We start from the raw sequence: 17,244 nt of genomic DNA on the forward strand, positions 1-17,244 counted from the left end.
TTCTGTTCCAAGGCTGCGTTTCTAGTTGTAAGTGCCAAGTTCGTAATCTTCAGTTTCTCGTTCTCAGACTTCAGTTCCTCAACAGTTTCATTTAAGTAAGCCAGGCTCCCCTGAAATTCCTCCAAGTCTTTCTTAAAGTTGCCAACAAACGTTTCTGGTTCAGTGGCCATCTTCAATTTAACGCTCGCCAGAACTTGTTCAGCCACCGTAGCCAGTTTTCCCTGCAGAACGCTTTCTAGCGCATCAAGGCGCTTCGCGAGTTCAGCATTTGAGGGCATGACGGATACAAAGCACCGAGACAAAAACTGTAACAGTGGCAGCAGTTGCGATATGCAAAAGTTAGAGAAAAATGGAAACCAAAGCCCACCTGTGTAGGGAATAGCAGATGCTTATTAGCACGAATGCCAGAGGCTCCCTCGTGCACGCTCGCAACTGCTGCCACTAGTGTCGATGATCTGGGCGTGTTGCGTATATATAGGCTCAGAAGTCGACGGTGCTGCCGCTGACGGAAGTGACGGTGCCTCACTGCGCAGAGGTTGGCGATCAAGCCTGAGTCCGCTGGGCCATGCGCAGAAGCAAACTTCAGGTAGGTGATCTGGCCCGAGTCCTCTGGACCATGTGCAGAAGCAAACCGCAGGACGCAGTATCGCCGGATCCGCGCTCCTTGTGATATCTGTGTAGGGAATAGCAGATGCTTATTAGCACGAATGCCAGAGGCTCCCTCGTGCACGCTCGCAACTGCTGCCACTGACTAGTGGATGACGTTATGTGCATACCTCCTGTTCGTTAACGCTGCTTTAATATCGTGAGCAATATAAGCGGGCACACGCTAACGCGTGGCAAACAGCCTAGAAACCGAGTTAGAGCGGTACGTGGATGGCGCTGTCGAAAGCAGAGGGGAAAGAGGGACGCTCTTCCGCTAACTGCTAGCCCTCCCACCGCGCCTGCGTTTGTCGAAAACGGCAACCAACGGCATTTCACTGACCGCCGATTGCCGATAAGGTGGTTACGTGCTCAGTAACTTACAGCGAGTCATCATTTTTAGAGCGCAGCTCTTTGGCGTCCGTTCCTGGGTTTCGCGTCGTCGTCGTCGTCGGCCTCGTAACCAGCTCCGCCCCCCTTTCATCCCCCCAGCGCTAGCAGCGACCGACTGATACCGCTGGATGCCGCTGACGCCGCTAGAGAGTGAAGATAACGTGACTGCATAGAACACCGTCGCCGCCATGCAGAAAGAGGAGGAAAGGGTCCCCCCCCCCCTGGTTCTTAGCGCTGCGGAAGCGAGGGTATCATATTGTTTGTGTCGGCATCGGCGGCGTTGTCCCTGAAACCAACTCCGCAGCTGGGGTTGACTCACTATCGGCGTCAGCGGCATCAGTCAGTCGCTGCTATCTCTTCCCTCCTCCCTTTATCGTGTTGTCCGCTTGCTGCACGCGCTTCTGCCCCCATCGTTTGCCGCTGGGTGTACACGCCGCCCCCTTCCCACCTCTTCCTGCGAGTTTCCGGTTGTCAAAGCGCTGGCTCGAACTTTGAAGTTGGCGAACTGTGCGCCGCAAAGTTGCCCAACGGCTTGCTGGTAGTAGCTGCCTACTTCGCCCCTACCGCACTCACGAAAGACGTCGTGCACCTCCTGCAACTCGCATTAACCGTCCATCGATCCACACCGATGTTAGTAGTGGGGGACTTTAATGTTGACATAAAGACAAACAGCAATTTCCTAACACTTGTGCGGGAGAACATCCCGTTCCTCTCGCTCGTAACGCGTCCCACGGCTGTGACAACCTCGCGAGGCACTTGTATAGATCTCGTCTTTGAGAATCAAGCATTGGTGTACCAAGTCGAACATATATCAGTCTATTTCTCCGACCACAAAGCTTCCTTCATGACTGTCAAGAGCTGTTAGTGGAGTCTTTGTTAAAGGAATACGTGTGAAAAATAAAAAAAAAATTCTGTGATAGCGCATACATGTGTTGCTCGATTTCTTTGCCTCAATCTATCGAAAAGGTGAAACAGCTTATTTGCTGCGCTCAAATTTCGCATTAGGAAGTAACGTAATCGTCGGTAATTTTTTAGCCACATTTTCTTTCTTCTTTTCATTTGGAGCGTTTGCGTGTCTGAAGCGCCCGTTCGTGCGTATAGCGTAAGTTATTTTCAGATACACCCCCATAAGACTTGATGTTTACATTAAGCACGTCATCGTGTCACGCGTTCCAGACAGACGGACAGATTTCCCAGGGAAGGAGCTCTCACATGTTTACGCTTCAAAACAGTGCTGCTATTGGCTACGCTTTGGTGGACAGAGTTGCCAGTAACCGCAATATCAAGTAGCTTTATCAATGCGTGCTGGCGATGTGAAGGTCCGCACTTTGTATAAAGAGATGCATGGTGCGACTGCCAACAGTGATCAAAACGGCGTCCTCCTTTCCACTCTGTTTCCGACGGTGGCCACCACATATCGCCCCATAGCAGGGTTCGAGGCTATGTGACACGTGCACCTCTGTTCCCGCCCATAGTGCTCGCGATAGTGCAGCACTTCTTTCTATATCCAAGTCTTACTGAACTGCATTTACGAGGCAGCACTCCGTTTCGCCATCCAGTGGACTGTTGAATCATGTCTACGGCACCTCATGCAGGCCATGCCGTCGACGCCAGCTATGCCCTCGACAACAGCAGCAACGAATGGAGCGCGCAGAACCTTCCATGCACCAAGGGGGATGGTGCGAGCTGTAAGTTACTGGAGCACCATCCGGAAATTAATAGGGTACTTCTAGGCGCTGCCCTGCAGCTTCGGGAAGACAAGCGAGGACAGAGCAGAGGCGATGCCCTTATTGCGGCTGTCGAGGCAAGCACTTGCCGGTCCGCCTCATACAGCTCTGAGGAAAACTCGTGCAAAGCGAGAGCACTGGATCTTGTTGAGCTTCTACTCGCGGAGCACCACTGCATCACGGCAATGGAATTCACTAGGAATTTTATGCTTCGCCCATCGTTGCTCTCAGTAGTAAAACGTCATCCCCATTTGAACAGCTTTACTGTATGCGGAAGATTCATTGCATCTGACCGCGCAGCTGTGGTGTTCGACGTGATAAGGTCTTTGCCGCAGCTCAAGAATCTAGCTTTCAAGTCTTACGAGTTCGAGGACTCCTCGACTACGAACTGCCTCATTGACTACTCCTTTGATCTTCGCATAAGTTGTCTATCGACCCTTGACCTCGCAGAGCTGCGATTTCCCAGCACTGAGGCCGGTTCGCTCGTCCAAGCACTCATTGAAAACGAAAGCATCACCGACCTCTGCGTAGGAAAATCCGTATTCTCGTACGGAGATGAAGACTCCTATCCAAGATTTTCGACGTACCTCGCGAAGGAAAATTGCCCGCTGCGAAAATTGACGCTCAAATCGAACGCCTACTTCATCAGCGGGTCACTCATGAGGGAACTCGTTGACGCATTCTGCAAAATGAATTTTTTGAAGGAACTGAACGTGGACATCGAGGACATCGAGACAACAATGTTGTAAGTAGAATTGAAATTGCATTTTGGGTAGGCTCTGCAGTTGTAAAATATCGCAACGCTTAAGTGGCCTTAGCTTTCTTGACACTGTGAAACTGTGAGGCACCTAAAATTTAACGCGTACACTATAGTAGCGCATTTTTTTTTTGCTGTAGCCAGCATTCAATTGCAGAGATTTCGGCAAGAAAATTACTATATTTTGTCTACTGTATTAGCTTTTTATTCGAATAAATGACGTTTCATGTTCTTTTTAGCTTTCCCTGGAATTAGCTTTCCCTGATTTCGAACTATGTTTGGGTAATGTGGGAATAATAATGGCACATACAATCCTGTAAGTTTTGCTCTTTTTGTTAGACTATGTAATGTCCGGTGTTAGCATGTGCCGTCCTTATCGTCGTTACAAGTACCTGTTCTGCGACACAAAACAAGAAAACGGTTCCCGACGTACCTTGCGCTGTGTGTATATAGCGCTGTGTACATAACGCTGTGTGTGTCCCTTTGTGTCTTCTCTTGTCCCGTCTTTGAATCGCGCTACTATACTCCCCTTGAAGTAAACGAAACAGGTAGATCTTTTAAATGTGTTTTCTTCCAGAGGGTTTAGTAGTCAATTCACAAACAGTTTAGTCGGTGTTGTACTGTTTAGTGCGGTTATCGTCCCAATATTTCACGGGAAATTTCTTGTGACTGCCGCTGAAATGACCATCTTTTTGGAGACTTTTGCAAGTTTGCGCCACACGCTCAGATTGACATGTCGATGTGACGTCATGCATGTCCGTGTTTCCATTTATTTGCACCGTTGCGACGCTGCAAGTGTTGTCGCCACCCTGTGGCTCCCTCAAAATTTAACACGGTCTTTCGTTATCAAAAAGAAATGATTTATAGACCAGAGCAGACGGCGTGAAAAGTCATGAGACCGAGAACCTTCAAGTGGCGTCGTCTCCACTTTTCTCTTTTTGAGTCTTTTCTGCCTTACCAGGGCCCCGCTCGCAATAACAGTGAAATATTTCCCTTTTGTTTTTGCTGCACTTTTATACACTTGGGCTCGGCGACTGCCCGGTGATCGCGGCACAATCTCGCGCGCCATATTTGGAGGAAATTGTGGGGCGACAGCGGTGCTGGGTGGTGCTTCACTCTGCAAACAAGTGCTTACTTTGCGCGGTCTCGTGCGCCGTATCTTGAAAGGTATCTGCAAACGGCTCATACCTTTGTTCGCGCTGTGTTCTAGCCGCTCTTGCATTGAAACGATAGACGGCACGAAGGTCACTTCGCTCGCTGCTGCTGCCGCACATGCTCACACCAGCGCTATGAAAGCAATTGCCCGCGCCCGTCGAGTGTGATGTGTTCATGTTTGATTGTGCGTGCTGGCACCATGCTTAGTTATTCAGTAATAAGCGAATGTTTCCACTTTTATACGGCAGATAAATCTACTATCCTTACTTTGTATTGGGAACAAGCGCTGACCAGAAGGAGCTATGGCAGTTTCAGTGGGTAACTAAAATATGTTGACGCCATCCGGTAGGGAGGCCTCAAGGATCGCACGACATATTTAACAATCACGAATGCGCGCCTTTATCAATGTTTGTTGAGCCCGATGCGCCCAGCCGGGTTCTTTCTATGGGCATGCGGGTTGGCAAGAGCGCATGCGCTGTCGCGTTCTAGCACGTCGGTCAGAAGACGGATCATTTTCTGGATGCATGTGCTTCAATAAGAGCGGCAAAGTTGGCGATGCAAAATAGTACGTTCTTGTGCAAACTGCGCCCTCTGCTCGCTAGGCTGCACGTTACGGCGCTGCCCTGGACGCGAGAAATTTCAGCCTTGGTTGCCCATAGCTGCTTACTAATTTCTATCGGTATCAATGCCTGGCTTTCCGGGTGAAGCGCAGCCTTTTGTTCTCACCTTATCATCAGCCGATGCGAAAATATTGGAGCGCCCGAATGCCTATACGACGCCTTAATAGAAGGTCGTTCCCCGCTATACCGACACTCTACGTGCGAATGCCAGTGCCCAATTAGACCTTCTCTAGCGTGCAATCTTCGTGTGATGGGCACACAGCCTAACTGCGCCAACAATAACCATCGGTGTCGCTGAATGTTGGTCAGCTGCGGCCCCTCCAACTGCTCCTTCGCTAAGCCACCGCAAGAGCGGTATCTGCAAGGAACCGGTGCTTTTGTGAGCGCAGAAGGTCATGGTCCATGAAATTAGGACGCATTATCTGGATTAAACAATACCCGAAGACTAACTCCGTCCAAGAGGACGGCTGATGTTCACTCGTCAATGTATATCAGTGCGCATTGAGACCACCAGAGCCATGGACCTCCGACACAGCGGATGGCTCAGGCTCTTGAAATAACAGTAATAGATAGTGTTGGGTGCAGGTCATTTTATTTATTTCGTTGTTAACGCGACAGCGTTAAGGAGCTCGTGTCGCAGAAAAGCCGGTGTCGTCGGCGTCGGCGGCATTGACCGTGAGCGATAAACCCCAGCAGGCACTTCATGAATAAAAAACAACTTGCAAGAATGGGCTGGGTGGGAATCGAACCAGGGTCTCCGGAGTGTGAAACGGAGACGCTACCACTCAGCCACGAGTTCGATGCTTCGAAGCGGTACAAAAGCGCCTCTAGTGAATGCGGTGTTGCCTTAGAAACGAGCTGTTTCTAAGGCTCAGGCGTGCGTTGCTTGCTCAGGCGCACATTTCGTTGCCGCGCCGAACGCTGCGTTGCTCGACGCTCCCCGCGTCCGATGTGGGGCGCGTTGTCGCTGCGCCGTAGCCCATTGTCTTACACCCCTTGGCGGGTCGACGGGAACGCTGTCGCGTTCCACTCTTGAAGGCGAAGCTTAAGCGTCCTCCAATATTTTAGTCATTTGTTTATTTGTTTATTTATTTATTTATTTATTTGTTTGTTTGTTTGTTTGTTTGTTTATTCATTTATTTATTCCTCAAATGGGGGCCCCTGGAGAGGGGTTTCACATGAGGGTGGGCAGCTTAAAAGGTGTTCGATGGCAGTCTCGAACTCAGTCGCACTGGATTGGTCCGTCGCTTGTTCTGGCAGATCATTTCAGTCTCTCGCTGACGTTGTACGTTGGAAAAACGAATGCAGATGGGATGATGTGCGCGCATGCGGGGGGCATACTGACTTTGAATGATGAGTCCGGGATGAATTATTCCGTTAAGAGACTTCAATTTCAGTTTTTAACACGAGTTTACATTGGAGTCTAAATGTCTGATTTTCGCGTTTGCTTACTAGGGGTCAATGTTCATTCAACTCAAATGTCTTTACTATATATTGTTTCCAGCGTACCTACGTTCGCCCTCTTCGCCGAAGTGGCCACTCGGAACGCCAAACTACGCATCCTAAAGTTGCCTTGGACGTTCACATATACCCATCTCGGTGCCCCCATTACACGTCCTGAAGCCACGCAATGCATGAAGTCCTGGCAAACAGCCTTGCAAGGATCGAAGTCACCACTCAAGCAGCTGCGCGTCGACTTGACGGGCTTCGGCGAAGCAGAATGCGACACTTTCTTCGACGCAATAGCCAACAATGAATCTCTGCGGTTGGTGGAAGTCGACACTTTGCCATTCATCGATGGGCTCGACAGGCTCTCCAAAACTATTCTGGAGCGAGGTCTGAACGATCGAGTGGTCATCAAAGGACACCATCGCCACAGCAACGCAATGAATCTGCTGAAATGCCCGCAAATCAGCAGCGTGGACTTAACGCTGGGGTGGTTCGTTTCCCGCCAACGTGTCGTACTGCAGTCAGTTATCTCGACTCTGGAAGTGGTCGGTAGCTCCAGTAACGTAAGGTCAATGCTGGTTGAGTGCAATAGATTCAATCGCGACGAAATACATGCCTTGGCGGCATGCCTAAGGAATGCGGTTGTACTCACTGATGTCGACATAAACCTGAGGGGCGCTTTGGCTGTCTTATCAGAAAAGGATCGTACGGATGTCCGGGCGGAACTAGTGTCAGCACTGGCCTCCAACCTCAAACTTGTCAAAGTCAGCATCAAAGGCATGCTGCTGTCCAATGACGACTTGAACGTCCTCGCACATTTTGCCAGCAAGAGCCTCAGCCTCACCGAATTCACCATGACTCCTTCCTGTTGTGGCGATACCACGACTAGCAAGCTTTGTGGAGAGCTGCAAATTGCTTTTGAGCGAAGGCCCGATGCGTTAACGGAAGCATTCAACTTCAAGAACATCGCACTTGCAGACATCCTGGTATGGCACAGTGATAACGCTTGGCTCAATTCGTTTCTTAGCACAAAAAAAATGTTATATTACGGTAAACAGCGAACAAATATAATTTGCAGAAGAGTTGGGAGGATTACCAGACGGTACTTTCATGCTAGTATCCTCACGAACAACGGCCTGTTCGAACGTTTTCTGACTTCACCAATACATAATTTTCGAGACCAGACTGCGTCATAAGCGGTATAAATCGGACTAATATGTGCAGCCTTTGCGGCTTTAGGAAATGAGTTAAATACCGTCGTGGAAGGCATCACAAAACCATTCGAGGATACAAGTCGTGCGAAACAAGGCACAGAAGCTGCGGTGAACACTCAAGGTGATTAGGCGAGATATACCAATGGAGCACAGCGAAAAATTGGAGATGAATTAAAGAAAGCTCCGCCTTAAAAAGAACAGAGAGCATATCTCTTGCGTTAGCAGATTCCAATTTCTGCACCAGTATTTATTTGTGCGCAGAAAATAGAGGTTGTCTGCGATTTTGCTCTGCATGCATATTTCGGCAATTTCAATCTTAGTTCTACACAGAATGCTTCACTCCCGTTGCTTTGACTTCTTTCTGATAATTTCCGAGATCACTTCTGCTACAAAATAAGTTAAGCTAAGATGTAGACTGTACGATGACTGTTTGAAACAGAGCTACTTATTTATTATTCTGAAACGGTGTGCGGCCTTCCTCCTGCACGCACTATCAAAAACTTCAGAAATTTAGCCCGCTTCAGACTTATCGCAGGTTTTGTCTACTTTAACCATGACGTGTTTTCTTTTTTCATGCAGCTAGCAACCAGAAGGAATGCCTCCGCCCTCTCGGCCGCTTCACAATTCGTGCTAGGTCAGCAAGATACCTTGGACGGTGCGGATGCCATCGAGCTGATGCACGACCATCCACGCCTCCTCGAGATGGTGATGGAAGGTGCTGACGTCACAAAGACCAAAGCTAAAGAGAAGATCAGCAGCGCTCTTCTACGTGTGCACCACTGTAGCCTTGAGGAGTTTATGAGAATCGCAGGCGTCGTCAAGGAGAGGGTGGAGTGCCTTCGTGATCCCGATGCCAGGTTTCAGCTCGTTGACATTAACGAGCACTGCTGGCTGCACATTCGCAGGTTCCTAAAGATAAGGGACGTTGTCAACATTGAGCCGGTGTCAGTCGATCAAAACGACGCGTGGGCTTTTGAATGCGATTAGCACATCATAAATAAAAGACCTAGCATTCTCCTGAGCGGAAACTTGCTTAGTCTGAGTACGAGTGGCACCCAAGGAATAAAATTTTACATTATTTAGTGACCTTATACGTTGATAAAATGTTAACCAGCGAAGCTGTAGTGGGATGACCACATTGACGACCATATGAATCAATATAGATTCATATGGTTATTGATACCATTGCGATAGCGTTAAGGAGCCCGTGTCCCAGGAAATCCAGTGTGGGACGTCCTTTGGGCAAAAATATTTTCGAACCCCCCTATCCAGGCCTTCCATGTGGCACAAGTATTTGACGTAAATATTTGAATTTCTCAAGGTAAAATACGTGGAAAAATCGCGAAAAAGGACAAACACACAACTTACAGACATGAGCGCACTGGGACTGTAATTTGAATATAGAAGAAAAGTTTGTTACGCGCAAACTGAAAGACCTTTTCCAGTGTTTCTACAATGTATAGACCGGAGACGCCGTCAGCCATTTGCGCGCGCCAGACTGTAGATATCTACGTACACGAAGCGGCGCGCCCGCTTCCTTGAAACACATCCGCCGCATTGCGGCCGATGCGAAATGCCGCATTTCGGCCAGAAAGCCCGCCTTCGTGCATAGCGTTCACTGCGAACGTTTCCCAATAACCTATGGTGCAGTTGCCGGGAAGCGTGAGAAGCAGTCGGGGATCCCTGAATGCAATCGCATTCTACTCTTAAAGGCGAAGCTCAAGCGTCCTCAAAATTTTCGGTTGAAGCAATTTCGGTTGAAGCAACTTCAACCAATTTTTGGTCGAAGTTGATGCAATCGACTTGCCGTCGTCACGAGAAGAGCGCGGAAAGGCGGCTTGCACAAATTAACACGCCCTTCCCTAGGCATTTCCGCTGCGAACGAGAGTGTGACATAACAATTGAATGGTCGTTCCCTCCACCTCCTTTTCTTTATTGAAATGAAAATAAAAGAAAGGTGTAGTCGCCCTATAAACGCTCCTTCTTGTCCCTCTCCACTTGCCTGCACGAAGAAAGAATGCATTCAGAGCGACCGCCACGACTGCTAACATCACGCGGGAACAGTTGGACGACTGATCGCTCTTGCTGATTGTTTTTGTCCACATCCCGGACGGATTTTTTTCTCTCGAGATTCTAGCCATAGAGAGCTTCTCTGTAAAAATGTGCTTTTAGTGTGTCTGAGATTCCCGTTTCTTTTGCCGGCGTGTGGCCGAAAGATAGATCGCTATTGAGCGCTAGAGCGCGTCTCAGGAAGCGGGTATGAACGACCATGAGCGCTGCTGAGTTAGAATACATTTGTCTCAATCATTTCTTGGCGCCTTATTTAAAGAAAGCTTAAAGCGCCCGCATCTGCGACACTGCGGAAGGAAAAACCACCTCATTCAGTTGCCATGCCAGCACAACAGGCATCTGCGTTCTCCCCAGAATGCGATGCACACTCTCTAAATATTCGCTTATGCACGCAGTTTCTGGTAACAATATATCATCGAACCCACATCTTGTATTCAATCTAAAGAGCACGGAGAAATCGGCACTATAGCAGCCCTCCGTACTGCACGGCTTTTAGTCGCTGTTTTTATTAATGCCCAGAGGGTCATACAGTAGATTGTCTCAGTACGATGCGACGCTATTCATAAGCGCCAAATACTACGTTTCCCAAAATTCTTCCCCAATTTCATGCTTGAGCTGCACGAAACATACCGTATTTCAACGTTATGATTTGTTTCAGAATCTTCAAGGCAGCATTCCTGCACTTCAAAAATTTGTTTAGCAGATTAAAACGTTTAGCATAAAGGGAAGCGGCAATACAGACCTCTATGAAGTGGAAGGAAGGAATGTCAGCCATGATGGCTGTAGTGTCATGCCTGTGCCCACAGAAGGAAGCCAGACTTTAGTGCGGGGCCTTTCAAAAGTTCGGTTGGAATTGGAGTTCCTGTCGATGGATCTGTCTTAGTTTGCAGTAGAAGAGAGAGAGAGAAGGAGATTCTTGATGTTGGGAAGGAAAGGTTGGGGTAAAGTGCAGCGCAGTAACTGTCTCTCAGCAGAGCACACCTCAACCGCGCTGCACAAAGGGTAGGGAATGAAAGTAGGGGGAGAGAAAGAAGAGTGCCTCCAGCAGCATTGGCGATCAGCGAGAGGCGGACCACTTTAGGCGCAAGCAAGCAGGGGGCGGGGCCACTCGCAGACCATACACCCTGGCCCAGGAATACCGCGAACCAATCCACGGCATGTATGAAGTGGAAGGAATTAATGTCAGCCATGTTGACTGTAGCGCCACTCTTTAGCTCGCATTAAATTCTCACTGCTGCCCCTGAGGCAGACGACCGAATTGTGTCTATGAATGCTTTTAGTGATAATTCCTTACCTCATTTAACTCTTAACGTACCCTCACCTTTCACAGGTTTTGCTACTAAAGGATACTTGATTACAATAAAGTCAATTCCGACGTTATGAATTCCGAATTAGATATATTATTTTCCCACGTACTGTTACATTCATTTCATAGTCGGTCGGTGGAAGAGAATTGGATACTCTTCAGGAATAAGATGTCTGCCTTGGTTAACCAGTCCGTCCCTCTCATTAACGCACCCAAAGCTAAATCTAACTTATGGCTCACCAGATCCCTACGCCTACTGAGAAACAAGGAGAAGCGCCACTACGACAGTGGTAAATGTTTGCGCATGCAAGTAGCTTAGGACACAAACAAGGAAAGCTTGAAAAATTGCTGCTCTGCACTGTCTTCACCTAAGAATGTGACTTCTCTTATGACTAAGCAGCTATTCTAAAATCTATTCCCAGAAAGTTCTGGCACTCTACAAGCCCAGATGAAGACCAAGATAACATTTATTTACGCAACAATAACAACACTACCCTTCCAGGTATTCACTGTGCTTCTACTTTCAATACTTAATTTTCTTCTATATTCACTACAGATCAGCCTGATCTGCTGGATGTAACGGAACTAAACTACGAATATACGTCACCTATAATAACAGTTGACGGTGTCACGTGCCTGGTAAATAAGTTCAAGCCAACCACATCCTGCGGCTTTGACGACATTAATTTTAAAATTCTGAAAAACACGTTCATCGTATCTGGTGAAAGTCTGTCTCACATCGTGCTATAGCAAGGGTCATACCCATATTTTTTGCAGGTAATAAATACACACTGGAAGACTACCATCCAATATCATTAACATCTACATCTTGCAAAATGCTAGAACATGCTTGGGATCAAATGCCTACAGCCACCTGGAAATCAACAAATTTTTCATTTCAAATCAACACGGGTTACGGAGAAGCTTCTCGCGTGAGACGCAATTATTCGAATTAACAACTGATGTAGATACTAACATGGAAGAGGATCCACAACCTGATTGTGCTTTTCTAGACCTTGCAAAAGCGTTCGACCTTGTAGCACATTGCCGTTTGATTTTGAAATTATTCTCTTTAATACGATTCTATTACTCTAAGAGACCTTATCTCTTATTAAGATCTTATCGTCAGGAATTCACAGAAGGTAATAATTATTCCTCTTGTTTTTGAAATGTTACTTGAGGTGCACCATAAGGCAGTGTTCTTAGGCCGTTACTATTTCAAATATTCAATAATGACTTACCGAATAACATGCCCTCACACGTGCGCATTTTTGCAGATGACTGAATTTTTCATCGTTCCATCAAGGTGCCGATAATACAATCCTCCAAAAATATCTAGAACTTATTTCTCTTTGGTGGAACATTTGGCTAATTAAGCGTAACGTTTGTAAATGTTAAATTATCTCTTTCAGCCACAAGCATAGTAATTCTGCGTTTTTTAACCACATATATATATCCTCATTTCTGCGTGATACTCCACATTCAACTTATCTTGGTGTCAACATGTCTTCGACTTTATGGTCGTTAACACACCTTGCAAACATACGCGCCAATTCTTCGAGGTCATTAAGGTAAATACGCGGCAAGTGACATAATTCTACCAAAGTTTGGAAACAGGGATAAGGTGCCTCAGGAAGGCTGGCGCCTTTGACGAAGATAGGTCCTTCTATCGAAACGTTGGCAAGCCTTTCTGAGGCACCTTATCCCTGCTTACAAACGTTATACTACAGTGTGCTATTCCATCTGTCAGCCCCTTTCTTATTTGTAATTCTACTAAAGACATTCGTAGTCTAGCTTGCCTAGCATTTGTTCGACCTCAGCTTGAACAGGCTGCATTAATCTGGTCACCCCATCAGATATATTTGGTCGAAAGACTCGAGTCTGTTCATAATAGGGATTCGTGTTTTATTTCACGTTATGACTATAAAAAAAAGCGTAACACAAATTGAGCTCTACCTCTCACTACATCCCTTGCAGGATCATCGTGGTACAGCCCTGCTATCACCATTTCATAAATACGCCCATAATACAGCGCCATGAGTTCTGCCTCTTCAAACTCCTCATTACAAGCCACAGCGGCTGTGCAATCGATTCAATTTCATGCGCATATACGGAAAGACTAATTCATTTAAGTACTCCGCTCTTCCAAGACCCATTAGCATTTCGAACTTCCTAACACCATATCTTTTGAGCGCGACCACGAAAATTTCCCGCTTTTTTTAAGAACGTATTTTTCAACTCTGTATAAACAAATGTAATATTTTTTCACTGCATTTCCCTTTATTAGTTTGGAATCAGGCGTTCAATACTGTTTTGTTGTAGCCTAATTTTACCTCTCTTGCTCTGAAATTCTATAGATTATATTTCACTGAAATTTTATTATTGAATGAGCTATCACGTTCAAAAGCGTTCGTTTTGTTCCTTGTAAATATTGTAAAGCTATATTACTGGTCCACTTCTCTACTCTTGTGTCCTGTCTGCACGCCTCATTTCTATCTTGCATAATGAATCGCTACCAACTAGCTCAGCTTTCTGTCGTTCTATTACTGTATATTAGCGCGTTTCTTGCATTGTATCTTTTGTACAAGTATTCACATATGGATTCTAATTGTTGTATGTCGTAATCTTTCATTGTACTCTCCCCCTTACATATGCTACCGAGGTGTCCCGCGACTCTGCGCGACATCAAGATGGCAAGTTGGGACGGTTGGTTAGGATTCATTGTAAGGTTAATTACAGCGCAACACAAGACACGGACAACCATGTCGAACATATATATAGGTGTCAGTTCACAAACATAACATGCACGAGACACACAGATACATCGAGGCAACTGTGAAGAACTGATGCATAATAAAAAAAACCATCGTTTTGTGTATCTTGCGTTGCTCTGTAGCGCACCTTACAATTAACTCTCCCCAAACTCGTTGAAGAATGCACACAGTTGGAAAAAAGATTCAAAGCCAACTTTTTCAAGACCAACTAAAGGCTGTCCAGAGGGCCCATGATGTCGCTGAAGGGCTTGGCTTGACAGTGCCAACGTGGGAGCATTGGCTTAAAATGTCGAGCCTCTGGATCTCATTTCAATAAAAGCTTTCACACAAAGACACAGAGCTCACCTGCTACCATAAGAGAAGCAGACAACTCACGCGACATGGCGGTATGCTAGGAGAAGAAGTCTTGGCTCTAAATTTCACTACAATTTCTATTTCTGCCATTGTTAAAAGCTACAAAGTATCTGCTAAACAATCGCCGTGAAGAGAACAAGCCGATTACTCTGCTATGCTAGGCTGTTACGTGCCAAGAATAAAAGAGCTTGATATTCTCGTAGTCTTGTAAACTAAGCAAACGTTCGTGGACAAACACTAAGAAATCACAATGAATAACAAGCTTTAGCAACGCAGGCGTCCAAATGGTTCGAAAGCCAAAATACGAGCTAGCAGTGGGTTAGAATATGCTGGAAACCTTATAGTTATCTCTCTAGCCATCTTGAAGCTTTGCTTCACGTTTGATTACTCCGCATTTTTGATGCATGGGGGCTGACTTAGGTGGCACGCGCGAAACTGCTCAGGCTGACAGGAAGGAAGGAAAAAGTGGAGAAGGAAAGGCAGGGAGGTTAACCAGTTTAGCTTTACCGGCTTGATACCGTACACATGGGAGCGGGATGGGGGGGATGAAAGATGGTGAAAGGAGAGAGAGAGAGAGAGCACATAGCACAGCACACACAACGTCAGTTAGAGTCCTTCACTCCTGCGTGGTACGTGACTTCCCTGTCACAGCCGCTGACAGAATTAGAGGCATGTCTATGTGCAAGCACGCAGTTCACTTCAAGTTTTATACAAACATACCAAAAATCGTATAGGCTAATGTTGTAACTGTATTGGCAGGCTTTAATTTGGGTAGCAGAGGGAAGAATCTTCAGCGTGCAGTGAGGCGTTCTTGTGTGGTCGTTGTCGCAAATGTTGTTCATATCTACGGACGAGGCCTACCGTCATTTTCTCCATTCGTGGTAGAAACCTATCTCAACAGCATTGACAGATCTCGAGGTAAGCGTGTTGATAAAGCCTTAGTGAAGAACAGCTGCGTATAGGAGTATAGTGTCCACGTAGTCCACGTATAGTTCACGTATAGCATAATATTCACTGTGTACAGTATTCACCCTGATCACTGTTCGCGAGGCAGCGACATCGTCGCCGGAGCAGGTGCGCCATGTTTGCGGTCGCGTCGGCCGTGGAGCGTTGGAAAAATCCAGCAGTGTTTCTCACGCGAACAACTGATTCCCACCTTTGGCCCGCTTACCGTGTTTTGGACTTAACCGCTCGCTGATATTTGAGCATGATCGTCTCAATGTTCCGCGCGCAGTGCTGTTCTTATTTGTTCATGCAGAGGTCCGCGTAGTGTTTACTTATCCGGGCAGACTGCGCGCTCTGGCCGTGCGTCAAGTGAGCTTCGCTGTCACGATGAACTGGGCTTTGTTTTGCTGTAGCCATCGCACAAGAGAAAAGCCAGGCGATAGGAATGTTGCCCAGATTGTGTTCTTCTCGATACATGCTTATCTCTTCTTCACAGCTGCCTCAATGTAAAAGAGCATAGGAAGTATGCGCGAGCATGACTCTGCAAGGCCTGCCCTGCAGGTGAAGCCAGCACCTAGGCGTGTAATTTCACGAGAAGCCATTGTGGGAGTGGCGTTTCATTGAATAGTTGTCATTGACGAACACGGGAGGGCCAGAAGTTGTTCTTGAAAGACCAGCAGAATTGATGCAACATAAAATATCATGAAGGCTGTGGAATCACAGAATTTATTTCTCGGTTTTCTCTTTTTTCAGTGAAGCAACGTTAAACATACCTTTAAGATGCAAGTGGACAGTACGCAGTAAATTCTGTAATGAAGGCGATCTAGTTACGCGAACACTTTGAGGCACGGCTAGTGGACCGAGCTGCTCGCCAGATAACTGCGGCCTTCCATTGACTTGTCGGCTTTGAATTGCTCGCGCGTCACAAAACGGGATTCATTCACAAAGTAACCCTTCATGTCTGCGAGATCCACGCGAGGCAGTAGTTCGACATCGCGCAGAAGCTCATCATCTGCTACTTCGAGCGGGTCGACACAATCCCTCAAGGGCACTCAGTTTTGGTAGCGGGATTTTTCTGGTTCGCTCAACTAACGCACATGCGCGCTTACAGGCATCGCACACTTACGACACACCAATCGATAGCCGAATCACAAAAAATACTTTTCGTCAGAAAAAATAGGGCTCGTGCGTATTGCTGGCTGCTTGGCGACTCAGGCATGCTCGCGTTGGCAGCGCCAACTGAAGACCCAAATAATGGCGTACGCCGCTAGCGCTCCTAGTGGATGACGTCATGTACATACGTCCTATTCGTTAACGCTGCTGTAATATCATGAGTAATATGAGCGGGAAACGCTAACGCGTGGCAAACAGCCTAGAAACCGAGTTAGAGCGGTACGCGGATGGCGCTGTCGAAAGCAGAGGGGAAAGAGGGACGCTCTTCCGCTAACTGTTGGCACTCCCACCGCGCCTGGGTTTCTCGAAAACGGCAACTTAATGCGATTCACTTGCCGCCGATTGCCGATAAGACAGTTACGGGCACAGCAACTTACACCGAGTCATTATTTTCCAGTCATGTTTCCTTTCTTCTTTTCTTTTTTGAGGGCTTATGTGTCTGAAGCGCCCGTTCGTGCGTAACACGTAAGGTAATTTCAGATACACCCCCATAAGACTTGATGTTTACATTAAGCACGTCATCGTGTCACGCGTTCCAGACAGACGGACAGATTTCCCTGGAAAGTAGCTCTCGAATCTTTGCGCTTCAAAAGAGTGCTGCTATTGGCTATGCTTTGGTGGACAGAGTTGCCAGCAACCGCAATATCAAGTAGCTTTATCAATGC

General features: G+C 47.0%; 1 protein-coding gene across 1 annotated transcript; it reads left to right on the plus strand.

Annotated features, from left to right (window-relative positions):
* Nucleotides 1-2,311: 2,311 nt before the first annotated feature.
* LOC139050494 (uncharacterized) lies at nt 2,312-9,048 on the plus strand. Its single transcript, XM_070526938.1, has 3 exons — nt 2,312-3,507; nt 6,799-7,729; nt 8,537-9,048. The coding sequence occupies exons 1-3, from the start codon at nt 2,609-2,611 to the stop codon at nt 8,942-8,944; spliced, it is 2,238 nt and encodes a 745-aa protein (XP_070383039.1). The 5' UTR covers nt 2,312-2,608; the 3' UTR covers nt 8,945-9,048.
* Nucleotides 9,049-17,244: the final 8,196 nt, after the last annotated feature.

Source organism: Dermacentor albipictus, chromosome 10 (assembly GCF_038994185.2).
Source record: "Dermacentor albipictus isolate Rhodes 1998 colony chromosome 10, USDA_Dalb.pri_finalv2, whole genome shotgun sequence".
Lineage (NCBI taxonomy): Eukaryota > Metazoa > Arthropoda > Arachnida > Ixodida > Ixodidae > Dermacentor > Dermacentor albipictus.